Source organism: Manis pentadactyla, chromosome 16 (assembly GCF_030020395.1).
Source record: "Manis pentadactyla isolate mManPen7 chromosome 16, mManPen7.hap1, whole genome shotgun sequence".
NCBI lineage: Eukaryota > Metazoa > Chordata > Mammalia > Pholidota > Manidae > Manis > Manis pentadactyla.
The window spans coordinates 8,057,458-8,085,385 of NC_080034.1; the positions used below are offsets into that span (position 1 = coordinate 8,057,458).

The window sequence follows — 27,928 nt, forward strand, 5'->3', positions numbered from 1 at the left end:
TAAATACTCTATATTATTATTTTTATGTGTGTTTTAATTATAATAAATAGTAGTTCTATAATCATATATTTAAAAGTAACTAATATATAAGTGATTCTCTTATCTGAGATACTGGAAGATAAGATAATATAATTTGTTATATAAAACACAGGAACACATAACTAAGAGGAACATATGACTATACACTGGATATTCAAGTGTCTTACGAAATGATTTAATTTTGTATTTATGCATTAAGGTGTGAAAACATCAAATGTTTGTTAAACTTGTAGAAAAACTCATCCATCTTTGGACATTCCCTATCAGATGAGTTTTAATGAATCCAAAATGAACTCTATTTCTAAAAATTTGTATAAGCAATTTTCTTGCTGAAGTATACTAAATGAACTGATGCTAAAACCTGGATCTGTACAGGCAAAAAGAAATAAAAGACAATATATTTTTGAAAAATCCTAGAGAAGGGAATCATGTTTATTTAATAATCTCTTAGGTGAGAGCAGTTCAGCTCTAAGGTACTTAAAATGTTGGCTGTAATTCTTCACCTCTCATGTGGATGTAGTGGGCAAAGAATTTCACATCACACATGAAAACAATTTCAAATTTATAGAACATTTATAAAGTTACCTTTCCAAATAATTTTTTCATAATTGTGTGATTTGTTTTTGAAAGCCATATGCTAAATTACAATTCAAAAGGGTATTTATGTTATTTCCAGAATTGAGCTATTTATAAAACTTCATTATGATCTAAAATTAATATGATTTAAAATGATGTATTCAAAGTAATGTGACCATATTTTACCAGCAGACTGTCACATCTGATAGCATGAAGCTTACTGACATGGCTCATTTCAATCAGAACTGCTTTTTATTTACAGAGTAGATGCAATAAAAACTTAATATGCGCATGTAGGAGTACCTGGATTTAACATGTTAGTGGGACACAACTTTAACTTCTCTGTTACTTGTTTTTGAAACTATTTTGCTAAGTAGATATATCATGTAATTATTAGAATGTTTCCAAACATATTGAAATGATAGCTTATCCATAAAGAGAATATGAAAGAATTAGTTTCTCATACAATAAAAATTTATCCATTTGTAAAAGATGGTCTGGCATTGTGTTGGCGCCCAGAGCAAATGCCCCCTTACTTGGCACAAAGCAGCGTGGACTGTAGCGTAAGGCTATGTGAGTGTGCATGGAACTACTTCTCCAACCAGAGACATCCCCCTTTTCTATAAGCCATCTGTCCCTTGAGCTTCTTGTTATATGGGCTTTTGCTATTCCAGCAAAGAGATATAAGGAGAATTTGGAAAGAATGAATGCCATATAAAATTTTTCTATATTAGGGTAAAAACAACCCATCCTGACACCACATCAGAGTTTTCTTCACATGGGCAATTTGAAGGAAATCAAACACGTTCATATTCACCTTTTATTACTTTATTTACTTCCTTTTCAAAATCTGTTAAGGGTTTAAATAATCACTTTGCCTTTTCATCTGGCATAATTTGTTAAACTTCCTATTTAACAATTAAGTATTTTAATGGACATGCATTAATTGTATTTTGAGGAACATAGTATCCCTGGGAGGAATTCCTACCGATCAGACAGCAGGGAGTGAGTCACTGATGTGAGAGGAGGCTGTCGGTGCAGGGCTGCTATTTTTATAGGTAAGTAAAAAATTAGCATGGGCTCGTATTTTAGGGATACCAAAGCAGTTTTGTGATTTTTTTCAAAAGCAAAGTTAATGCTAATCCCTTACTTAGGATGGAGATGGGGTCATTCAGTGTTTTAAAGGAGGCACCAGCTTTGGAACTTCGCAGGAACTGTACTACATGCATCCTGCAATTCTTTGCCCTTAAGAAAATCTAGCTCTTCTGGTATTTGCTTATAAATACTTTGAGAATGGTTAACCAATTTCTAATTTGGGAGCATTTCAACTAAGGAGTATTGCTTCATCCATAATGTGAAATGGACAAAACATTTAAAAAAGAATAAATAAAGGAAGAAAGTACAAAATGTAACACATTAAATTTATGGCAATACTGGTTCTCAGTTACATGAATAAAAATAGATCTTTGTAAATTATAAAAAGGTTGGGGTACTAGGATACAAAATAGGGAAGAATTTCTCAAGTATATGAGAGACATCTGAGTTAACTGAAATGGCTACTAAAACCTATTTAAAATTTTTATTGTCAGCATTAGGCCATAATATGATTATTAGAACTATGGAGAGTATTTATCTTTTATTTGACATAAAAGATAAAAAAGAAGCAAACTGTTATTTTATCTTATATATTTTTTCTTATTCTGTTCTTACAACTTTTTAAAGATACCATGTCTTTGATTATCAATTCATAATTTTATTTGTGAAATAGAATAGAAATTTATGTAGTAAGAGCAACAATAACACGTTTGAAGATAGTGTTTTTTCTTTTTAACGTTCAAATGTGATGAGAGAGAAAGGCGGGAGGAAAGATGGAATATGGTAATTTAATTAAATGCAAATTAGCAGCCACAGAAGATCTCTGAATCAAGCTGGAGTCAAGTGTAGGTTTCAGCGATGTAATAAGAGAACAAAGTGGTGCCTAAGTTCCAAATCAGGAGTTCTAGGGCTCTCTAGGGCTACTCACTCCACAGAAAGGCTTTATTAATTTTGGCAAATTACCTCCTTTCTTTAGAATGAGCCTCAGTTTTCATAAATTTGGTAAATAAGGATGCTGGAAAAGAAGATTGCTTTGAGGTATTTCCAAGTTCTAAATTTTTCTGAGTCAGAGAATTTGTTATCTCCCCAACAAGAAGCATTTTTTGATTTATTATGACTATAAATATTCATGGTGGTTTAGATTTCTGGGGCCCTTCATCTTGTAGAATTTTTTGAGTAACTGATAAATGATTAGAGTCCTAGTTCAGAAAGATCCAGAAAGGCTTTTGGTATCTAACCCTGATTCTTTATTCACCTCTTTCTTGCTTCCTACACTGGCCCTCCATCTCCCTGCTATTCTATTTGACCACATCCTTTGACATAATGCTAAGACATCAATAAAGCATTTCCAGCTTTAATGAAGCATTTTCAGTTCAGAGAACCTTTTCAAAATTGCATCCAACTGTGGAGGAAGAAAACTTCAACTGTGCTGCCTTCTAGTTCTTAAAGCACTTGTAACGCATGAAAACAAAAAGATGGTGATACCCATACAGACGACAGACAAGTAGGCTGACCGAGTCGTGATACCATAAAGACTATGCAGAGAGGAGAGGTGCAGTTGGCACCAGCAGCTCTGTGGAACACCAAGATACTTTACGGAGTTTTTTTTTTTTCTTTATTGATTCTACTTTTTAAAATGTTGTTTCAGGCTCCCAGGGAACTGGGCCTCATGAACCAGTGACCCTGGCACTGTCTCAGCTGGAGATCTCTCTGCAGCCGACCTTAAGATGTAAAGTGATGAGACGGCACCCAACACACAGGGCACAGGGGTTGTCTGGTGACAGATCAGATTTTGGAACCAACTCATTTTTTTTGGTTTTAGTCTCTGAACATCCGACTACACAATAAACAACTCCAGTATTTTAAAAAAGTGTTTTTTTTTTCTAGGTTCATATTTCAAGCCAACGATACTGATTTAGTTTTGAACTTTAATTTTGAATTTTAAAGGTCATTACTTCCAAAAGGGATTCCCTACATCAAATTATAACACAGGTTCTCTTATAATGACTACTGCCACTTTTGTAGTTTTCTAAAAAAGAGATATAAAGTAATATACCTAAAATTGCTTCATGAAGTATAAAATTCTATGCATATCTTAACTGAAATATATGCTAATTAGCAGTTTATAAACCTCTTAGTGTATGCTTACAAAATAATATTAAAATACATGTTAAATGTTTATTGCAACTTGAAATTGTGTGGGTTTTAGTTTCTAAGAGTTTGAAATCACTTACTTTTCTTACTAAAGAAATATCAGTAAGAAATCTCACATTGCATGACTTGTCATTCACTAACACATCTTGATAGTAAATATCAACCTAAAATAATATTTAAGAGTATAAATGTATATCTTAACACCTTATATGCAACATTAAATGATTAGCAATAAAATAGTTTCACATAGTTTGCTTATTTATGCAAATTTGACTACTGACAATCAACTGACTTTAATACCAAGTATTTAAATTTTCTTTTTAGAAAAAAACCATCAAATCCATGTTAACAAATATCTTTTAAAAGTTATGTATCTTGTGAAAATATGAAGAGGAGAGAGGTTATGGTGCAAGACTGTCACCTGACTGGTAATTTCTCTTGTTTAACATGGTGCTGATGAGTCCTACCTGCTACACACACTGTACATTTTTTAAAAGGGAAGCTACTGGTTGGAGACTACAGGTTTTACCTTGGAATACTGCTCGCGATCGAGTCCTTGCCTAGAACCAGACCCTGCAGTCTGCTTAAATCGGTGCACCTTCATTTCCATCTGTCTTGCTCGCTCCTCCACTACTAAGCTCGCTGCAAAAACACACAACGGAAGCCCATTAAAACGGGTGAAGCACTTTTTAGAAATGGAATGGCTTAAGATTTCAATGTGTTTTAACACAACTTCAATTAAATGAAATTTAGAAATAACACATGGTTAATAAGTCAAACAAAATGTAGAATATACAATGCTAGCAACTGTTAATCTGGAGATGCACATGACTCGAATCACACAGGATGAGGAACATGAATGTTAGTAAGAGAGGGACCCTGTTTCTTCGCTTGATAGGAAATATTTTCGATTTAAATAAATCATTTTCAAGTAAATGATTATGTGAAACCAAATGTAACCATGAAAATACACTTTCTATTTACTGAACTGGTCATTATATGCACATATAGAGAGAAAACAAATACGCATATGGAACACGTCACACATGTATGCACGTGCTTACAGGCATGCCCACACCTGCTGAGCATCCTCAGCTAATGGTAGTCACATAAAAAATGCTCTGATTTATACGCATCTGCTTTTCTGAGGCATTATTATTAAAATCATTAATTTCTACCAGTAGCTTTTCATGAATATTTGTCAGTCTTAAAAATGTACTTATTGAGAGAAAAATCAGTTTTCCATTTCTCATGGCTATGTCTGTCCATGTATATGAAATTCATGTTTTGAAAATGTTAGAAAATTCTTAGCTCCTTGTAGTATGTACAGAAATGTATTCTATTTAAGTGTTTACTCATCTGCTAAGTGACTGTTTAGATGGGAATTATAGACTTTAATAAAGTATGAGTAGTTTTAAGTCAGAATCCATCATAATCAGCTTAGCTTCAAGACCCTGCCTTTGATTTTTTACAAGTGAAAAAGAACAAGGAGTGAAGGGTACACTGTGTATAGAGTGAAGTCTCCAAAACATACACCAGTCTTTTTGAGACCTATGTTTATTTCTTAAAACTTATCTTTTGCCAATTTCCCAGACCATTCAATCTCTGAAAAAAGAGATAAGATTTATTTTTAAGTTGTGTATATACACATATACATATACAAAAACACATCTTCTGATGATTAATGTAGTGGGGCTTCTGGAAGGAGCCCAATGACTTAAAGGACAATGGAAATGTTGATATATCTGACTGATCTGGTAGCTGATTTCATGTTTTACAAGCATGTTATAAAGACACCGGCTGATAAATTTTTCCATTGCAATGATTAAACATGGCCTATCTTCCTTGATAAAAGACACTGACAACCCATTATAAAAACTAATATGTAGCTTTTATTGTGTGTTTAAGTACAGACTAATAGCCCAAGAAACAGACAGTCTGAAATTTGCAGGTAAATGTTTTACCTGCAAATCATACTTTTAGCATCAAATTACTTGATGTTTAGCTTTGCCAATTCAGTGAATTCGATAGCATCAATCCCTAACATCATAGTTATGTGAATTACACAATGACACACATTTGCTTTGAAAATATTGACTTCTGAGACAGTAATTAATGACTATGATGATTAAAGGATGGGTCAGTGGAGAACTTGAGAAGAGCAGTTCAGAAATCTACTAATTACCTGACAATATGTACGGTGTCAGAATGAATATTATAAAGCAAAAGGCTACTTGAGAGGAATCAGGAACCAAGACAAAATTATTAGAAAGTGTGAGTTGTATTTATAGCAAGCCAGACAAAATGGAAGCACCTATACAAATATCTGTTCTCTCCTTCTTCTGCCTGTGGTGTTGGCACTTTAGTCATTTGCTACAAACTTTGAGGAAGTCAGATGAATGGTGATCAGTTGTACTCTATGAGCTTAGAGCCTCAAAGCAACCTCTACTTGTGCAAAAATAAATTTAAATGATGTTAGCTAAGTATTCTCACCAAATGATATTTTCATTTTAAGAAAATTTTGACATTGATTAGCCCACAGCTTTGTGAACTTCACTTGAAGTGTCATGAAATTCCTACAGAGGACAGTTACTTGGCCCTGAAGAGGCTGCTTCCTAGGCTGCTGTCCTGCAGCGGTCTGAAACAGTTCTGGGGACTTAACCTTCTGAGGATAACACCTCAGTTCTCGAAATAGGATTACATAGTAGTTTGTGACATGACTGCATTTACATCTTTATTTTGCAAAACTCAAAACTAAATCATAAGAAGACAGTGGTAGCCTAACTGAAGTGAATCCGAAAATAGTTTTTAATGCCTTCACTTAGACTTTCCACAAATGATTAATGTATTATCTTTATTCTTAAATAAATGACAGTTAACATCTTTTTAATCTGTCAAAGGAAAGTTTTCAAATTAATTTTGACTCAAAATTGTGAGTATATGCCCTGGACTCCCCAGCAAAGCAGCAGCTGCAAGGTTACCCTCATTACTTGCTCTCCGATTCCCAAGAACACAGCAAAATGCAAACAGCTTATCATTTACTTACTCATCTCAAGAGTCAGATAATTCCATATAAGTCACACTCCAAAAAAGTATTTCTCATTATTTCCTGATATATGTATATTAGTGTGTGTTCTGAAATAATTGTTATACAAGCTATCAGGCTGCAGTAAAACTGTTTTTATAAACATTAGTGAAGAAGCTTCAGTGTGAATTTGGAAATACTTCAACTTTTCTAAATATTTTGCTTATTTTGCACTTTATTTTTCAGCTGTATAAAGTGAAATAAAATGACATTATTTCTGGATTATTGGTGTCAATTTGAATGGTTAAGGGAAATTTATGAATTAAAATAGAATATTTATCACAAATTTGAACCAGAAGATGTGATTATCAATGTATATGATTTATACAGAGAATAACAGATACTTAGTAATGATTACAAGTGAACTCAATCCTGATTATCTCTTATTTCCCACATCCTAGAGAGCTCAAATTTTACTTGGAAAAGTATAACTACTGTTTAACATTAAAGGTTTTATATTAACGATTATAATGCCAACAGCAAAATTAAAATATGAAAAAAATATTTTTCAACTCTCCCAGAAATCCTAACACTAAATTCACATTTTAGGAGCATTCCAAAGTTGATAGCATTGTAAACTAAAACAATTATTAAAATGCCAGTTGCTATTTCTTTAGAAAATATTTGAAAAATTGGGGAATTTTTAGGTTTTTATTTTTTTTAATTCCCAAACTTCCACCTACTAGTGAGTTAAATAATCCATCTCATTATCTACAACAAACATAATTATCACGTTCATTTTTTAATGACAATGTAAGGTTACAAATAATAGTCAGATAAGGATGTTTCCTATAGACTATGTTTCAGCTATAACTGCAAATAGAGTGATAGTAACATAAACAATTCACCTCCTTAGCCCCTGAGGTGTAATTAACATGTTTATATAGAGTTTCATTAAGTTGGAATGTTTCACTATGCAGTCTACAAGCTGAAGGATGTATTTGATGTTGAATAAACTGCTTTTAAAAAAGCAGATATTTACCTGAAAAATATTTATTGAACTTAATTCATTTACTATAGATAAACTTTACATATTGTTCTCTGTACACTGACATTTTAATCAAATGAATATAAATTTATCAAATAGCAACTCAACATTACAATTAAGAAAATATAAAACTAGAACGTTTTTAGCAGTTAAATTAAAACCATACTAATCAAATCATTTCTTGTCTTCTAAACTCAATGGGAACAACTCTGAAGCAGCAAACTGAGAAAAGTAAATATAATTGAAAAAGTCTATAACTACAATTTTCTAATGGAAATACAGATATTATTATAAAAAGACATTAATTACTTCACGTCTTATGCTTTGCTAAGAATTCTTAATCTAATGTATGGATGACCTTTGATGAAACTACAAAGAAGCTGAAATTGTTTGCAAATATTGTGTTTGTGCCTACATCCATTTTTCTAGATCCCTTTCATAAGATTATTAAAGAGGCCTGTTACTTAAAAAGAATATGCTTAAGAATCTTTAATAAATCTTCCCTAACCCATCACTGAAAAATTTCACCTCCTACAAAGAAAATGTGATTTTCTGGGACACTCCTTTGACTTATAGATATTTGTGATTTGCTTAAAAATATCACAAATATTATAATTATGTTTAATTTAATTATAATTATAACTTAAACATTAAACTTTCATGAATATGTTAAGATTATGCATGAATTTACAATCATATGAAGATAAATTTACTCTGACCTTCAAATCTTTAAGCTTTTCATATTTTTCCCTATGCATCTAGAAATTAACACAAATCTGGCATTTCAAATGTCTGTTTATAGGCAAAGAAGATAATCCATACAATATATTGTTGAATCATCTAGTATTTTCTAGTATTCTAGTTGAAATCTGAGTGTAAAAGAAGAATAAGTATTTCTACATTATTAAATATATTGGAGTATAATGACTGTATTTTATTTTATAACAAGGTTACAAAAGTGATAAATTATAACATCTGGGCAGGATAGCTCAGCTTGCTAGTTAGCTACAATGCGCTACCACACTTTGAGAAGAGAAACACTGACACCTCTGCTTTCTTGCTGTTTAGCGGGAATCAGAGTTTGAGATAGTGGAACACCGTCTTTGCTCCAATGCGTGTCTCAGAAGGAGCAATGACAAATGACCATGTACCTGGAAGTTGTCAAGGAGAATCAAATATATGAAGGAAATACCTACAATTGTTCAATTATTGAGATCATTAAAAAATAAATACCTTCTCTGAAACATTTTATTTTAAAAAACCACTGAGAGTGGGAACTCAAATACAAGAAATGACATAATATGAAGCATGGAGATTATAATGTAATAAAAGAAGAAAAAATGTAGCTAACTGAAACTGTAATCTTTATAAACTATACACAGCCTGAATTGGAAGGGAGATGGTTTGATATCTGAAAATTAAAAAATACAATACTGGTCTCTACTCAAAGTTTTTTAGACTTTAGAGGAATATAAACTGTTAAGATGTATAAAAATTCTCCATATACCTGGAAGCAATTTATTAAACTGATAAGAACCCAGGCCTGGGAATGAGTAGGCATAAATAAATCATAGTTTCAGATGATCGCCGCTCATTGGTTCATCAGTATTGCCGTGGTCACTTCTTGATGTTTCTCTGCTACAGAGCTTTTATTTGTAAAGTGAAGACATTGCATAGAGTAAACTTCCAGCTGTTGTACTCTATGATTCTAAATTATTTCACTAGGTTATTGGTGAAGGATTTTCCCCCCATATTTTCAAAAAACGGAGAACCACAATGGCTTGCTCTCTTGCTGCATTACCTAATTTCCAGCATTTTAGAACTGGCCTTTCTACCAAAACAATAGATGTTGCGGGAAAGAAAAGTTCACCAGTGTATTTTACACTATTATTTTCTATCTTTTTTCCCCAATTAAAAGATAACATATTCCTTGCATGTTCATCCTTACTTCTGAGTCATACAGTACAGTGAACAACTGCAAAGTAATTCTTATATACCCTCTACCCTACCTGCACATGCACAGCAAATATACATAAAGATTAGGGTGCTTAAAATACTTGACTATACAAAAATGCCCAAGTTCTGGGCCATTCCTAGAATAAAGACATTTTAATTTTCAAGGGTAGAAATATGCCCAATTGTATCCCTTTCACCATTGTATGTTGGATGTTAAGGATTATGCTATAATAATACAAGCAATAAAACAGAAGATGGCATCTATGTGGCATGAGAAACGTAAAACATAGGGAAATAACACATTAAGTGAAAATATCACATTGCTTTTAAGGAATTTTAAGAAAATAACCTGTGTTTTGGTACAGATAATCAAAATGGAATACTGGCATAAGTAAACAGGTAATTTGTATATATAATCACTCAAATCGCATTACAGCCAAAATCATGAGACCACTCTTTGTCTCAGCCTGCTGACTTTTACTAAACTGTCCAAAACCAAGCTCAGGATTTCCAACTGCAGACTCCCTTTCAGTCTCCAAACTGCTAAGCTCCAGACAAACACTCAAAATACTAGTCAGATGCTTGACAGCTAAGAAAGTCAGGGTTTTGATGAAAGAATCTGCCACTGCGCTTTGCCCTTTTGCAGTTACACAGAGTTAAGTAGCTTTTCAAAATGTATTTCCATTCTGAGAGGGGGAACAGCCTTCCTTCCGAGCTGCTAAAAACACCATCTTGTGAAGAGCAGCCCCTGTAATCAAGGCTTCTTTGAGGGAATAACAAAATTACTCCCTGATGGGTCATGCTGTTTATTCCAAGTGCTAATATGTTGTCCATCATTTTTCATTATTCCAATTACACTGATGGCAACAGAATTTATCTTGAAAGGCAAAACTTTTGTTTTTGAAACAAAAACAGAGTCTATGCTGAGAGGCATAACTTTGATGTGGAATAACTGCTGGACTCAATGCCAATTTTTTGACAGTCTCTTCCCATTTTTCTATAAAAAGTTATTTACAAATATTTTAGTTTGTAAAAAATATTTAGGGGAAATATATACCTGTAGAGGAAAAAAACTAGAGTCTATCCATAGCTAGAAATCTGTCTTCTATTTTCCTCTGCACTTTCTCCCCAAATCCCAGGAATAAAGGGGTAGCGGTGTACTCTCTCAAGGGAGCATTTTTGCAAGTTGAGGCTTAGTTGATATAAATGTTAAATATTGTTAACTTTTAAAAGGTTATAATGCTGTTATAAATAACCACATTTGAATCAGGCAAATGGGAAAATAGGGTTAAAGCAATAGTTTGAACTGTTTTAAATAGGCTGCTTCACTGTCTATGACCCTAAAGTTTAAAGAGAAGGCTAGAATGGTAACTGTATTTACGGGTTTGTGGTGAAAAAAAAAAGAGATAAATTAGACACTTTTACTAATGGAACACTAAATATTTATGAACATTCATAAGTATTCATAATATGTGTTCAGGAAAAGCAAAGCCCTAAACGATAAAGACACTTGAGCCTTCAAGATCTTAACACCCAGTAACAGGACATGAATCACTCGGCCTAATATGCACCTACTAAATAAATACATCTAATAAAAATGTAAAAAGAAATTAAAATCTTTTCTATTTAATGATTGTTAAAATAGTGCTGCTTCAGAAGAATACACAAACTGGTTTACTAATTTTAGCAGAAGTCAAATTATATAATTTTTCCTATAATGTGTTTCACAGCCATAATATGCTGTTATCTATACAATAACTAATATAACAGAAAATTATTAAAGTATTTTCCACTTTCTAAATATAAGTGCACCTAATTAATATTAATGCTAATCATTCCATAAAAATTGTATTTTCATGACTTAGCATTCAAGCTGTTGTCAACATTTAAAAAAAGGAAAGTACAGGTAATTTATTTGAGCATTTCTTAGAGAAACTTGTACTTCAAAATAGAGTTGATGAGAGACAATGCTTAAATAGCCCCTATAACCTGGTTACAATATTTATTATATATTTTATTAGTGAGACAGGTAAACAAAATGCAAGGAGTGTTACTTCACTCTTTGTTTTTGTTTGAATCATATAATCACCTCAACTCTAATTGACTTTTATTCTCTTGGTGTGTGTAAATCACACATTTTTTCTGGTCTAGGAAATACATTTTTGCAGCAAATGTCGTATGATGTGTTTTGTCAGGATTCAAAATTGCTTCCAAAAGCCAAAAAGCAAATGCACTTAAGAAATACTACCCAAAGGCATATAAATTAGACTTTTATTATGATTAATAACATTTTTTCTCACCTTGAAGTCATTTAATTTCAGGTTCTGTTTTGATCTTCTTCTATCATTATTTCGATGCCCCCAAACTACATTCATGGGCTCTTTAAAACTGTCCAAGAAATGTAGCAGAGAGGGAAAAAGTGGCTTACTTTTAGAATGAATAATTTAAAATATGCCTATAAAGCAGTTTGTGAAGCCTAAAATGATACGGCCTCCCAGCTTCCAACACAGAGGTAACAGGTAAGTAACACAGTGTGAGCACCTAAGTACCTCAGTTAACTTTTCCACCCAGAGAACGCATCTTTATTCAAATACTCCGGCTTTGCTTTCTCGGTTGCACAGTAATTTGAAAGGCTAGCTGAGTAGTGAAGAACTGGGTCATCAGGGGGAGGAGGGACCCGAGGACCCCATCAGGGGACGCAGACCTGTTCAAGGTCCTAGTGTTGCTGAGAGGCAGATGCCCAAGCAACGTGGGACAGTGGACAGACCATGGGCTTTGGAGTCAAAATCTGGTTCAGCCTCAGAGAAGCTTTGGGACCTCAGGTATCCCCTTCAGCCCTCTGGCTCTCTTTCTGTAAAACAGGAGACAGCACCTTCTTACAGGGGGCGCCTGCTGTGGCCGCGACGGTGCAGGACTGCATGCACGGTGGGGACTCAGGGGCTGCTGTATGCGCAGTGCAGAGCCGGTGGAACGAACTGGTTAAGAGGTCTTTGGAGTGAGGCTCAAGTCTAGTTCCCAGTCCCACCCCTTACCAAAGGAATGAGTGACAAAAGGCCAAGTTTTAATCTTTCTTAGCTTTAGCTTTCTCAATTGGAAAATGAGGACGTTAATAGTCATGTCTCAGGCTGTTGTAAAAATAAAATGAGGTAAATATGTAACACTCTTAGTCGTGTCACTGACATAAAAGTTCTCAATAAACTCTACCATTGAAAATGTTAATAGCGTTTTACCCCTCTCTCTGTGTGCTTTACAAACATATGCTTTATAAATAAATATATGCTGGACAATTACGTACTGGTCCCCTCCAGTCAGTGTGACCAACCGTCCCAGTTTGCTGGGAGCTGTCTTGGTTTCAGCACTGAAAGTCTTGCATCTTGGGGAACGTTTCAGTCCTGGACAAAGGGGGACGTTTGATTGTCCTACAAGTTTGTCTACAATTCACTGAAAGCAAACTCAGCAGGAGCACCTCAGCCCGCGCTGGCCGCTCAGCACGGCAGGTCCCAGTCCTCCCCCTGCAGGCAGTGCTCGCAGTAACTCAGTGCTCCAATGTGACTGACCCCGTAGAAGACCAGCCCAAAGCTGGATTTCTATGTAAAACAAAACTTTTTGCTTTTTTAGGAGCTATGTGAGCCTAAAGTTTGATTTTAAAGAAATTTATTGAACTTGCTTCTATCTGTTTTGGATTTTTCAAACCTTTCATGGCTAAGCTGTGTTCCCGTAAGTCCCAGAGAGGCGGTAGGGCGTCCTCTGCTGCTCTCTGCCTTGCTTGGACGCATTTTGGGACATGCCTCTTTGGTTGTTTTCAGACATGTGGTTCGTTCTCTGAAGCATGTCCACACCCTGCGTCCAAGGAAGTCGTGGCAGAGTGATCATACATCTTGGCCAGGACACAACGGCCTTGAAAAAATGCAACAAGCTGACATACTCTGTAAAGTGACCTTGCAAATGTGCACACTTTGCACAGACTTGAGGTTGTACAACTTACGAATTGTTTTGTTTTGATTAGCTAATTATAGCTTTTGGCTGGTAATAATATACATGGAAGAGCTCTTTAAATGAAGAATTACTACATTTTTCTTCCTTTTGACTAAATGAATTAGGTCAGGACCCATTTTCAATATAAAATTTTAATTCTTTTATCATACCAAAATTTCTTGCAAATCCAAATAAATTCTTATGAATGTAAGTACAAACGCGTTGTCCATTTTTGTACTAGTGAATATAAAGTTGTGTGTCTGATACCTGAATTAAAAATGCAGAATGGCCAGAAATCTATGCAAAATCTAGAGATCCCAAGATATCTTGATCTCATTGAATATTTTATTTTTAATTACTATGTATTTATTACCTAGTATTTCAGGCAGTATGCCAGAATATATCTTATGTGTCAGAATATATTTTTATAAATTCAAACTAAAATTAGTAATTGAGTATTACCTCCCATTTTCACTCTGTAATACTGAGATACATAATGCATACCTCAATATACTAGGAGGTGGGGATACTATATTTAGGATTTGTGCCTATTAAAACAGGATACACTAAAATTCAGTGGAAGAAGGCCAAAAATAAGAGACTGGGGCTGGTAGTCTACTACTCACCAGCAGTGGGAATGGATGAATCTCTTCATCCCTCTGAACCTGAGTTTCACTATCCAAAAAATTGGGTCCATGCTACTCTCAGGACTAACTTAGGGTTACTATGGACAACAAATTAGCTCAATCATCAATCCATAAATATTGGGGAAATGTATTTTTGTTAAACCACACAGAATTATATACTTTTTAAGCATTATTAATAAATTATTTCATTAAGCTGAAAGCTCATATTCAAATGTCTAATGACTAGCCCAGCAGGACACATTTGAACAGGACGTGGTATGGGCAGCACACGGGCGGGATGAAGTCTGCAACTACTTGAAACTCAAGTCCAAAGACCAAAGATCAAATGTGATCCAAGAGCTAATAAGGGAGGAGGTCAGAGTGCGCCAGTGCAGCAGGCTGGATGGCTTTCTTCTCGCGTCCTCTAGGAAGACAGAGTGCTGGGTATTATAGCACTGCCGAGGCCAGGAGGAGCAACAACAGGCAGCTGCTTCCTAGATGCGTGACTGCAGTGGGGGCCAATCATTCCACGAGGCTACTGGTATCCTGAAAGGGAAATCCAGGGATTTCCTGGTCCTTTGTATCAGGTATTACTCTGGACAGAAGGTAACAAGCACTGTCTCTCGGAGCAGGGGAATACAGACAAACAAAACCATGTAAAAATGTTATTTTCCAAAGAGAATTGCTTTCTAGTTGTCAGTATGGATAAACAAATTTGGAAGCAGAAATACTCTTAAATTTAACCTTTTTTTCTTTGATGTGAACTGCTCACAATACAAACAATACCAAATGCCCTACAAAATCATTGCAGAGAAAAAAACTTCTTTGCTCATTATTTCAATAAACAGTTATATAACTCATATGCTATAAAAGTAAAGGAACAATATTAAATGGTTAAAAAATTGCATTGATATTTACCTTTTGTGGAAGAATTATATTTTTCTTGTTCTTCAATGAATTAAATGCACATAATGATGGAAACAAAAGAAAGAAATCAGCAAATTTATAGTTAGACATGGAAATGTGAATCAATATAATGGCATGAATAATAAAAATGCATGACATATAATGTGATATGATAAACCGCAGTGACAGAACACGAGGAAGTCTCAAATACGGTACTAAAATTAACCAAAGAAAGAATGAATACAACAATTTCAAGATCAAAATAAAAACAGAAACATTGGGAAATTAATGTTTGCCATTTGAAAATTATATTTTGTGGCATTTTTTCTTGCCTTGAAGAATTACAAAATATTTCAGCAGCAATTTTGCTAAAACATTTAAATTTCAATCTGCTGTGACTTTTTATTGTAAATGCATTTAAAAACATCTAATATTCATAATGAACACTTTATCACTTTAAAAATCATAGCATTTGAGGTCATTTGAAATTTCATAAAATAAATGAGAAAATAAATTCCATTTTTCACTGGATAGTATGCCTCTTGTGTTTATTGTGAAAATATTCTGTAACATTTTTCACGTTAAAAATATATTCTAATTTAAGTAACCCATTTTTCTTTTCAAATAAGTATAAGAAAGTATCTGCAAGTGAAATTGTTCTTTGCAGACTATATTAGTTAGACATTTCATAAACCTTTATATCTACATCCTTGTTGGGACACTGTTTACTGTGAAATAATGGCCCATCTAGATATTTCTGAAGGTGAGTATCACTAGGCTTTTAGGTAGAAGATGAAGTAACAGAATACATCAAATATAACTGGCACGCTAAGTGCTAATTTATGAATGATCTGTAAATACTTCTTTAAGATATCCAGTTGAGCACAAGAAAAATTACTTACTTGGTTTCAGAAAATATATATGTAACATTAAATGCAAGTAATTACATTGCTTTCAACCTCACGCTCACAAGGACTACACTGGGATACAATGTTGGAATATAACCAGAGAAATTTCTTGGAAATCTCTCTCAATTTTCATATAACACTAGAGTGATCTAAATTTTAAACCTACTTTTTAAAGGGGCTACTTTATCTGAAAATCTGTATTGTAAATGCCCCACTTCTTTTCCTCCAAATGTCCCTTAACATAATTAGATTTCATGTGGCAAATTAGGCAAGTGTTCCTAATTTTTAAAAAGAAACTTTTGCTTTTTTGAAAATTATGTCAACATGTCTTGTCAAATGATATGTTAGCCCTTAAAATACTATGTACTGCTTTTATGGTGCAGAGACAGAGTAATGATACTGAATTACAGAAAAAAACATTCATCCAGTCAAACATTCTAATTGTCCTGGCATGTATCCTAAAATACAGTAATGTAGATAACTGAATCCAGAAACTGTATATTAATACCATTGTTTTATAAGTTCATCAAGAAGTTGTATCACTATCCAGGAATATAAATCATTTGAAATATTTGTTTTTACCAATCAACTGATTATCACCAACTCAGTTCTTTTTTAAAAACTAGAACTATCCTTGGTTAAAAACAAAAAAAACAAGCAAAAGCTAAGACTGGAAGGAAGTCAAGTGTGGTAGGGGCTTAATCAATTGCCAGTAAGTTGCATTCAGCATTAATCTTAATAGAAGACAGAACCAAAGTTAAATAAAAAATATCAAAAGGAAAAAAATGACATAATTCTACAGCACTAAGAACAACAATGAAATTAACTTTAGTTGAATGTGCTAAATTCTGTCTAGCCCATGAATCAAATTATAAGTTTACTTTCCAAAACATATTTTAGGACCCACAAAAATGTCATGTCTGTTCAGTCTGAAATAGATCCATAATGAGACGACGCCAGACAATATCCTCTACCCAAATCCTGAAGTAGACACATTAACATCGTAAAGTAAATCAGGTCTATTTTAATTACAGAAGAACACTTAGACGTAATAATACATATTTGTTGCCATATTTTTTAAATGCTGTATGTATATGACTCTTAAGATCATAAATTTCAGAAACCTCCAACAACGAAAAAGGTTTACTACTGTATTTGTGATATTAAATATCAAAATTAACTCCATCAGTTTCATCCTCAGTCATTCCTTTCTTCCCACCTTAATTCAATCCTTACAAATTGATGATTTCTCTGAAAGACAACTGTGAATACGAGTATCATAAATAGTAACATTGGTATCAACAATAGAACATGAGCTTTCTGGAAAATCCAAATCCAGCATAAATCTAACTGATTTTGTAAAAGCCATTCTTATTTCTACTTAAATAATACAACTATAATCTCACTGATAAGAGTTACATGTAATATGCTTTTGAACCTGTAGTGTTTCAGCAACTGGAGGAAATGCAAAGAATTTTAGGAACACGTAAGATTTTGGATATTGATCTTTGGCAAAATAAGGCCAGTAACACTGAGTTTGTAGCTAAACATCAGAATTTGTAGTTCTTTTAGTTGTGCAACAGGAATCCATGAGTGCATAATTTTAAAAACACCAAATTTTATTTTTTAAAAGTAAATTTTTAAAACGATTTCATTGGAGCTATTGCTAATTTGAGTCTTAAAAACATGAATTTCTTCTCAAAATGTTCCCAGAGAAAACAAAGTTTGTTAAACACGTAAATTAAGAATTACAGTGAATTAATTGTATTTTAGAAAAGAAAGTCAGAGTTTCACATAGGATAGTATATTTCTGATTAATTAAATGAATACTCAAAACAACTCTGAGTATTAAAAGCACACTTTATCAACAGGGGGTATAATTAAAAAAAATAACACAAATCCAGACTTCACCATAGCAGCATTCTTCTATTAATAATTTGATCCTTCTTAAAATCTATGCTAATTTTTCTATAACCAAGTATCCCATTTACAAACTACCATATTAGTCTTTGAAACAATGTGTTTATCTTCTTAGATCTGCAACATTTCTGTGATTCATTCAGCAGTAAAGCACCTCAATTAAGTGAGTAAATTGCATACACAGCACCCTCAATAAAGAATGAAATACATGTTTGACATCAGCGAGAACCAACACTGTTGAAGAAAATATTCAAAATGTTAACCTTTTATAGTTGTTTTATGGGGATGAAGAGTCTTAATACATGTTTTAAATATAAGCCTCCTGCATTTACATTACAACCCCAAATTATAAATTACTTCAGGGAATTACTTAACAAATCCTTGTAATACTTATGTGATAACATATTCTGATAACAATCACTTTATCTACTGAGAAATGGGAGAGCACACAGGGGCACATGAAGAGAAGAGTGACTATTCTGGCCCAAGATTTAAATCACCTAGCCTGGGTAGTTCAGTGGATTTAATTTTCATTCTCAAAACACACACTCTCTCATTCTCCCTCTCGAGGAAAATCGAACACAATGAGTATATGCTTAAAGTAAGGGAACTTTTAAGTAACATGAACTATTTAGACAACACACTTAAAAGTGTGCTCTAAGTCACTTTTTTCATCAAATTTGTATAAAAATATAGAGTGTTGTAAGTTAGGATAAAAAAAACTACTAAATACTTCAATATGATGAAAGTGTTTAAAAACTTTTTAAAAACAAGGCCAAATAAGCCTTCTTCTAATGCATAAAATACTATGTTTTCCTGAGATTTTTGACAATTTATTTTCATCGTCCCTTTGAAAAAATGTTTCAAGGGCGCAAGTCATTCTTTTAATTGACCACCTGAAATTCATTCATTCACTGACTCAGCAAAATCAGAGTACATACCATGAACCGTTATAACGAGCTGCTGGGAATAAAATCCTAAAAAGCAAATTCTTAGGACTCAGCAAGCTACACATAATCAAAATACCATTCATTCACTAAAAGGCGTATACAAACAGGTGGTCCTCAAATCCCAGATTTCTGGCCAACGCTCTCTCTTTATCGGATACCTTGTTCGATACTGCCGCTTCTCACCGGCACCTGCGGGAGCTGCCTTCCTCTGCGGTTGCGAAAGGGCGAGTCTGCAGGGGGCGACAGGCCTGGGCTTCCCTGCCGGGGCGCTCTGCGGGCGGAAGACAAAGGCCGGAAATGAAATGAGGAAATTCCAAGAGGGCCTGACACAAATCTTTCCCTTCTTCTTGTTACTATGAAGACAAATGTGAACCCCCTAACTGGGCTTTTGGAAGCAAAGTCAAACACTTTTTATGATACATATGAAAGGGATATTACAAAAGGAGACAGGGCTAGAAGAGGGCAATGTCTGTCCCACACAGTTCTGCACAGTGAATTCCTGAACTGAGCAGAATTGGATGGACTTGTACTTACTAACTTTCTGGGAAGTTGTGGTTTTCTATTAAGGTTACACATTTTTGATAGTGCGGAACCAAATATTACAACTTACAGCCTCTGAATATTAACAAAGTGGGTAAATTAGGTAAGAAAGGCTGTTGCCTAAAGTCCTACTATTAAGTCAATATTTCTATCTAGAACTATTTATACCTTATTTTTTAAATGAAGAAAATCATGAAAAGTATGTAAGAAAACCTTGGGTTACATGCTATGAAAGCTGCTGGTGCAAGGACTTAAACTACAAGTACAAATTTAGAAAGCAGATACATCACTATTGCACAGTGTGAGTAAGACTCTTTTTTTAAGCTAACGAACTTTAATAAAAGATTTAAAAATTTTACTGAACATATGAAAGGTTTAAAAAAATGCTCTTATACTTTTTAAAGCAAATACACATTGAATTCCAGGTCATTTCTTATACAGAATTTCACAAAATTTAAACAAATTATATATGAAATGACACAAACAGATGGAAGGATGTAACACAGCCAAGTTTAATTTTCGATGATAGCTAGTTGGCGGGATTATCGAGTACCAGCAGCGCAGTGAAGATAGACGTAAGAAATAGAGAATGTGGGAGAGGTGTGTCACAAAGAAAGGGTTAGAAATCATGGCGTCATAATGAGGGAAAGCATCGAGTACTCAGGAAGGTGTAAGACCACAGCGACACCCGGAGGCAGGACACGAACGCCGGGCTGGACACTGAACAGCGACCTTGTCAGAAGCGGAGAAGGTGGCGCCGACCCTCCAGGGGCACGGTGGTGGACAGAACACAGCATCCTGACACTAGAGTGCTCGCTCGACCTTGAGCGAGCAGGATGTTTGCCCCTAGGGACTGGCTGATCAGTTGCTCTTGGGGCTGTGTGTCCCCTTCTAGAAACACATGGCGGGAGAGCCCTAAGACATCAGGGTCAAAAAAGACCTTCAGTCAGCGGATTCACATTGACTTTGATACCAGCACATCTGTCCAAGAAAACCTGGTTACTTTTACAAGACAGTGATTTTAAACACCAGAAGAAAACCCATCAGACAACTACTGAAATGAAATTCAAATCAAACTGTGCATGTCATGTGGTTTTTCAGAAGGCTATTCCAGATTTCTCCAGTGTAATAAACCTCCTGAAAGTTACCCAAGGGCAGAGCCTTCTGTCTTCTTGTTTTTTACTGAGCTGTTTCTCTAGGGCCTGGAACAGAGCTGCACAGAGAGCAAGAGCCCAGTAAAAATACATGATTGAACGAGTGCATAAAACTAGAATAATGAATACAGAATACTTCAAGCACTTGCCTGTGTGAATTTTTATAATGTCCACAATTTACTCTGCAATAAGGACGTCTATTCCAAATAGGTAACAAAAATGTCTTCTGAGGTAACTTAAACAGACCAAATTAAAATGACATAATATGATGGAGAATGCTACATCATTGAACTGACTAAATGCAAATGGCTGATACATAGATAAAAACATGTGTTCTAATATACAAAAGTATCTGAGAAGATATTTGCCCATATATTGACAGTTCTTTTAAGATAGTACTCAAAATTACGAAGCCAATTAAGAGTTGAAAACTGAAACATATGTATATGTCTATTTAACAAGCTACATCATTTTGCCTTTTCATCATTTTCAGTATATATGTTCAATAAAATTCAATTTAAAAATACCTAATATGTGTTATTTTTTAGAGACAGAAGCAATGAAATAGTACCTCATCCTTTTCAAAGCAATGCTGTAAAAACCATTTTGCAAGTGACTTAGAGTGTGAGAGTAAACAGCACATGTTGATCCCTGAAGGACATTATTATGGGCTTCATTCAACTGATATTCACTGACCATTTTTCTTTTAAGTAGATGATTTTCACAGCTGTAATTATTTCAATTCAGTTATGTCCTCTATTTCAGAACAATAAAAAAAAAGGGAAAATGTCGGGTTCCAGAGAACAAAAAGGTACAACTTAGTATTTAGGTCTTTAATAAATGTATATTTCATCTTCTTGAGGCATGGATTAATGCTTTATAGAATTGATTTATATGGGAAAGATTGTGTAATCAAGTCCTTTCCAATGATAAAGTGAGTTTTTATCTTACTTTTTAAAAGCCATTATCATGAGAATAAACTTTAAGCAATCATTGTTCAAAATATGCTTTCTAAGTGTGGTTTAAATACTGAGTAGTTCAATTTCACTCTAGTACTGAGAAATTCCACGGATCTTGCAATTTCACTAACATCTTGTGACGTTCCTTACGGCAATTCATAAGCACACAAAGGACTTCTTAGATGTGATTTGGAATGTGAATAATTTAGGTGGCCCTTATGTAGCATCAAACTGAATGGCAAAAATATAAAAAGCAATTTCTGGGGCAAATAAATGGCTTTCTAAGTGATTATTATACAGCTTGGAGACAGCTTGTAGTCTTTGAGGTTAATCATTTAGCACCAGGATGTTTTTTCTTTGACATAAACTAAAAGTCCCTCAATAACAGAACAACTTCTGCCATCAGCCGAGTTGTACCCAGCATGAGAGCAGAGACCCAGGGAGGTACAGGGCACCATGTGCCTGGGGAAAAGGAGGGTGGCGGTAATACAGGAAGGGAAGTGAGCCCAGGGAAAATGCAGGACTTGAAGTGAGAAGAGCAAGGTTTTGGAGATGAGAGATAATGGGTTCAAAGACAGTTTGCTCCATGTAAGAGGAAAGGAGAATTAATCAAGAATTTCTGACAGGATTGAAATGCAGAGAAAATCCAGGCTGTCGAGCCTTGATCCTTTCAGTGAAATGGGATGTGCTAAGAATGTAAAGATGTAAGAATGCAAGAGACTGAGAACTGTATTAAAGGGAACAGGGAGCGAATGAGAGATCAGCAGTGACAGGAACAGCTATTTACTGAGCATCAGTACGGAGCCATCCACACATGCCAGGCACTGGATGTATGTGTACCGATGGATGCATGCATATTCCTTTATTCTGTTTTCGCAACAGCTCTGAGAAGTGTTATTATTCCCATTTTGTAGAAGGAAAAACAGGATAATAGCATGACCTGCCAAAAAGACAAAGTGCTAATGTGGCACAGGCAGGACCCACACAGGTCTGTCCCACGCCAGCACCTGCTCCCCTTGCTGCCTGTGAGACAGATTTTTTTCTTATCATGAGAGGCAAATGGTACTTCCATGGATTTATTGTAAATCAAAAATACAAATCGTAAAACAAAATATAAATATATGTTCAAATATCAAATTGATTGGCAAGATTTAACAAGATTGTCTTCTGAGAGTTTGTAGGAACAAAGTATATAGAGAATTAATGAATACCTACTGTGTTGTACAGATCTATAAACAGATCCCAATGAAAAAAAAAAGCCTTCTAGTGCAAAATTGTAATTCACACCTAAGTTTGCCTGAAACTAGTTCACTACCTCCAAATGTGTATCTAAACATTAACCACTGAGTCCAACCCACGCCTGCTCTCTTCTTCCAAGACTGGTGTTTTGACTTGAACCTAAGTAAAACACATTTCTCCCCCAAAACTTAGGTTGTCAGGTTCCATCTCTTGATCTCTTGCAGCAGATGGAAATATACTGCTTCTTTTGTAGCTTAAAAATATAATTCTGGGTTTTTGAGTTGTTGTTCATGTTAAGAGATGGATATGCATGCAGTTTTTAAGGTCAACTGTTCGAAATGGTTCACCCTGTAATGGCCATCACAGGCTCTTTCCAGTAACACCAGCACCGTGCAAAATGCCTGATGAGCCGTTAATTCTAACACTGGTACTGACAAAGTGCCCCCGGGCAGGATGCAGAGTGTAGGCTCCACAACGGGCAAAGTCACCAGGACAGAATGTAGAAATGATGCCAGCAGGTCATGTAGCCCAGGTTACAGGAGGGTGAAAAGCCAGTCATTCCCCCCCGCTGAGCATCTGAAGCACCTGCTTTAAGCGATCAGGCACAGAAGTCAGAAGTCAGCTCTGCCACATCTTCCAAAGCTTTTCCTTTTAAGACTATTCCTCCCAAGTACAAATTTGTCAAGGCCAACAGAGGGCATTCGAAATCATGGTCATTACACAGCAAGCTTTGCCAGAAGTCAAGGTGTGACTTTGTAGCGGCTCCTCTGGGGAAGGTGTCGACTCCCGGAAGGCCAAGAATTGATGCCCGAGGCATTCATGCTCTGGCCTCGTCCGCCTGGAGTTAGACGTGACTGAAGATTGATGCAAACCTAGAAAATCTAGGCCGACTCTTTTGTAACTAGTCATTCAGCAATTCATTTAAAAGCTGGGCCTGTAATTTATACTTGTAATAAAAATCAGTGAGGAGCTTTAATTATAATCAAACAAATCTATATACTTAAAAGGTTGAATTTTCTATATTAAAACCTACAAGCAAAGTAAATTAAGGTAAGAGTAATATGAATATGGTCCTTACGCAACAACATTTGAGATTGGGAGTCAATCAAATTCTTGCTATTCCTTTTTAATGGAGGGAGGTTTTGTGTTTATTTATAGATACTTTCAGTGTTGCAGAGGAAAATGCCCAAATGTGACTCATTTGAAGTGAAGCACCAGCAGTTGATGCTAAAATCATTTTTTGTAAAACAGTGTCCTATTTTCAAAGAACCTGTTCACTGGTATATACTAAATCCAAAAGTGCAGATAGTATAGCCACTCAACTAGTAATTGTTAAATGAATTGAAGAAGCCTGAATGGAGTAAAAGGAATACCACTAGAGGAAAAAATTTCAATCATGTCAAAATTACTGAAATTGTGTATGCATGTGAAGCAGACAGGGTATGAATGATGGTTGAAGATTAAAAACTTGTCTAAGGAATTTAAGTCATTTACAATATGCTAGTAAAGAAATTCCAGTTAGCTGTGCTGACATTAAAGAATATGTAAACAGAAACAAGAGCAATATTGTTTCATTGCAGGCTGCCTACCTGTCTGTCTGTCTAATCTATCTATCTATCTATCTAATCTATCTATCTATCTATCTATCTATCTAATCTATCTATCTATCTATCTATCTATCTATCTATCTATCTATCTATCTATCTATCTATCTACCTGTCTGTCTGTCTAATCTATCTATCTATCTATCTAATCTATCTATCTATCTAATCTATCTATCTATCTATCTATCTATCTATCTATCTATCTATCTATCTAATCTATCTATCTATCTATCTATCTATCTATCTATCTAATCTATCTATCTATCTATCTATCTATCTATCTATCTATCTATCTATCTATCTATCTATCTATCTATCTATCTATCTATCTATCTATCTATCTATCTATCTATCTATCTATCTATCTATCTATCTATCTATCTATCTATCTATCTATCTATCTATCTATCTATCTATCTATCTATCTATCTATCTCAACTGCTAGAACTCTGGGCTTAATTTTGTTCCTCAATGTCCAGCTCCTTTATAAAACTGGATTTCTACTCAACATTTTTTTGAGTTCCCTGAATACTTGTTTCACTGTAAAGGTCCTTAATCAGTCAATATCTGCATAAGCCATTAGCTAGGAACAAATTTCATCTCCCCTTTGCCCACATCCCTTGATGTGACTAATACCTACTCATTTTTCTGATCTCAACTCAGAGGTAATGTCCTATGGGAAGCTTTCCTGTTTATTCTGCTCATTATTTTATTCCCTGAACTTAGCACATAGCTTGACACATACTTACTAGTCGGGTGAATCACTGTTGTATAGCTCCTATCTCGACCAAGACTATGCTGACAGCTGGAGTGGTGTCTTGCATCTACCCTGCATCTTTCAATCCACCTTCCAAAATGTTGTCAAACTGGTCTATAAGTTTGGAACTCAAAATCAACCACCTGCCTCTCATGGCTCAAACCCATCAGCGGCTCATAGATGAATAAAGTGGAAGTTGAAATTCTATTAGCAAAGCTCACAAGGTCATGTGTAACATAACCTCCAGGGATTTCTCCGGTTTTATTTTCAGGCCTCTTTGCCACTCTCCTGAAAGGATTCTTTCTCCCAAAATGAGTCTGAATTCCCCATATTCAAAAGAATATTTCAAGCCGCAATGTTTTCTCACATTGTTCCTTTCTCATGGAATATCCTACTCTCCACATCTACTTTTGTATCTTTGGATTTTGCTCGTGACAGCTGTTTACGAGGTATTTCCTAATCTCACCCACACCCCACTCTTTTCCCCACATAGTCACTGTACCTTGTGCATAATCTACAGTAACAGCTATGATACATGAATGTACACTTTCATTTACATCTGGTTCCCCTACATGTTCTCAGTCATTTTGGGATGACTAAAGATAAGTTAATTGGATGCTAGGTGCTTTTTACAGCTATCTAAAAATTGTATCAGTATATTGCACCTAAAAATACTAAAGAATTTGTGGAATTAGATGAATTGCAACTGAACAGTCACCAATCCCTTAAAATAAATTTTTACATTAACTCAGCAAATATGCTTGGTGTAATATACAAGTAGAATCTTAAATTATCTATTTGCAAAAGAGAAACTTTTTAAAAGGCGGCATCATTCAGATAAATAACACTCAGAATTCCAGGTATTATTTTCATTGGTAACATTTAAATTATCTCAGAAACAAAATATTAATGTGCCAATATATATATAGGAATGAGTATGGATTTAATACTCTTCAGTAATCAGAATGACGATGTAGGGAAATACACAGTATTTCTCTTAAACCTTAAGATTCAAGGGCTGCTTTCAAATTACTCTTCTTTTGTTTTTTTCTGAATGAAAGTATTTGCACTGAGGCCATTTATTTACATGAACATGTTTAAACATCCCAGTTTGCGTTTAAGAACGGTTCACGTAAAATGGGAGGGGAGGCAGCCCCGATACGCTAGGGGAATAGACGGCGCCCGGTGCACCGCCACGCCCACCTTTCCGCATCGGAGGCTGGGCCTTTTCTAGTCTTGTTTTTGGGCACTAGGTCTTTCAGACTTTCGGGAGTGCCTGTGGAATGAAATGTTAAATACAAAAGATCTGATGAATAAAGCTACTGCAATATCATACAATGACAGAAGCAACAGACAGAAAAAGTGGGAACTACCTTACCAAAATGGGTTTTATTGGTATTTTTTTTGATTAAAAAAGTTGATAAATAAAAATCAGAACTGGTGGTGTGTGGAGGACACGAGGCACCCGCCAGGAGACACAGACGCTGACGTTCCATTAGTGTGGGCAGGCACGTCCGCAGTGATGATTTACTAGGTAGCCCTGCGGAGCGGCCCGCATCTCCTGGTGACGAAACGGGCTCAGTGGGGAAATGCAGGGATGACAACCGTGACGGCAGTCATGGTTCAGGTGCTGAAAGACCACGAAGAGGCTAAGTGCCCTCTACTTTTACAAGTTGAAACATGGTGTTAAAAAGATTGTTTTTGTTCCCCCACAAAAGACGAAGAGTGGAAAAATACTGCAGTGAAATGTTTTACTTAAGCATCTCACATCAACTACTAAAATTATCATAAAGATGCTTTTGTAATCATGTATCATTTAAAAAAGCTAATCACATATCATAAATCAAAGAACAAATAAAGTTTCCAATTTATTCTAGGCTCCAAACTATGCACAGGGAACATTTGGAACTTGTAGTGCATTTTCCCCTAGAATTAACATTTATATAGACAGGGCTGATCTCTCCAAGGCAGCTTACATATGTCTAGTTAACCTAAAACGTGTTTGGACCACTATATTGGAAATAACTATAAAATATTGTGGCCAAGAAATTCAAATTTCTTTAAAAGCCACGGAGAAACCATAAAAAATGATGTTTATGTTTATCTTCATAATTGAGTCTTTCTAATGTACGCTTATTTTTCCTTCCTGATATCCCTGCCCTTCAACTATGTGATGGACACCTCTGTCTGCCTTCACCCTGATGCCAGGCAGCCCACGTGTCCAGGGTGAGTCAAGCCCTGCTAGGCTCTAGAAACACAACCAAGCACAAAGTCTGCCTTCCCGGGCTGCTCCTCTCTCCCCATCGCTTCCGATGTTGCCAAAATCTGGGTTCACACTGTGCTGCCCCTCCAGCTTAGGGTTTTAGCTGTGCATTCTTTCTGGGGGGCGCCGACACCTCATTTCCAAGGAGACGCAAAGGGGATGGAACGAGGAGGGAAACAGGCTTACTGTCCCTACGCTGGTTGGAGAAGAGAGTATATTGAAGGGCAACTGTGC

At 35.2% G+C, this 27,928-nt stretch overlaps 1 protein-coding gene across 19 annotated transcripts in view; it reads right to left on the reverse strand.

Annotated features, from left to right (window-relative positions):
• RIMS1 (regulating synaptic membrane exocytosis 1) overlaps positions 1-27,928 on the reverse strand; it is a 426,962-nt gene that overhangs the window by 70,463 nt on the left and 328,571 nt on the right. For 8 of the 19 annotated variants that reach the window (XM_057494234.1, XM_057494233.1, XM_057494219.1 and 5 more), the window contains 2 exons: positions 19,337-19,449; positions 4,394-4,506 (listed from right to left, as the gene is read on the reverse strand). In XM_057494234.1, coding sequence (XP_057350217.1) covers positions 4,394-4,506; positions 19,337-19,449 — 226 coding nt within the window. Of the gene's footprint in view, positions 1-4,393; positions 4,507-15,412; positions 15,443-19,336; positions 19,450-20,450; positions 20,634-26,634; positions 26,708-27,928 lie in introns of those variants that run through there. The other 11 variants (XM_057494220.1, XM_057494224.1, XM_057494223.1 and 8 more) reach the window with 5 other exon arrangements.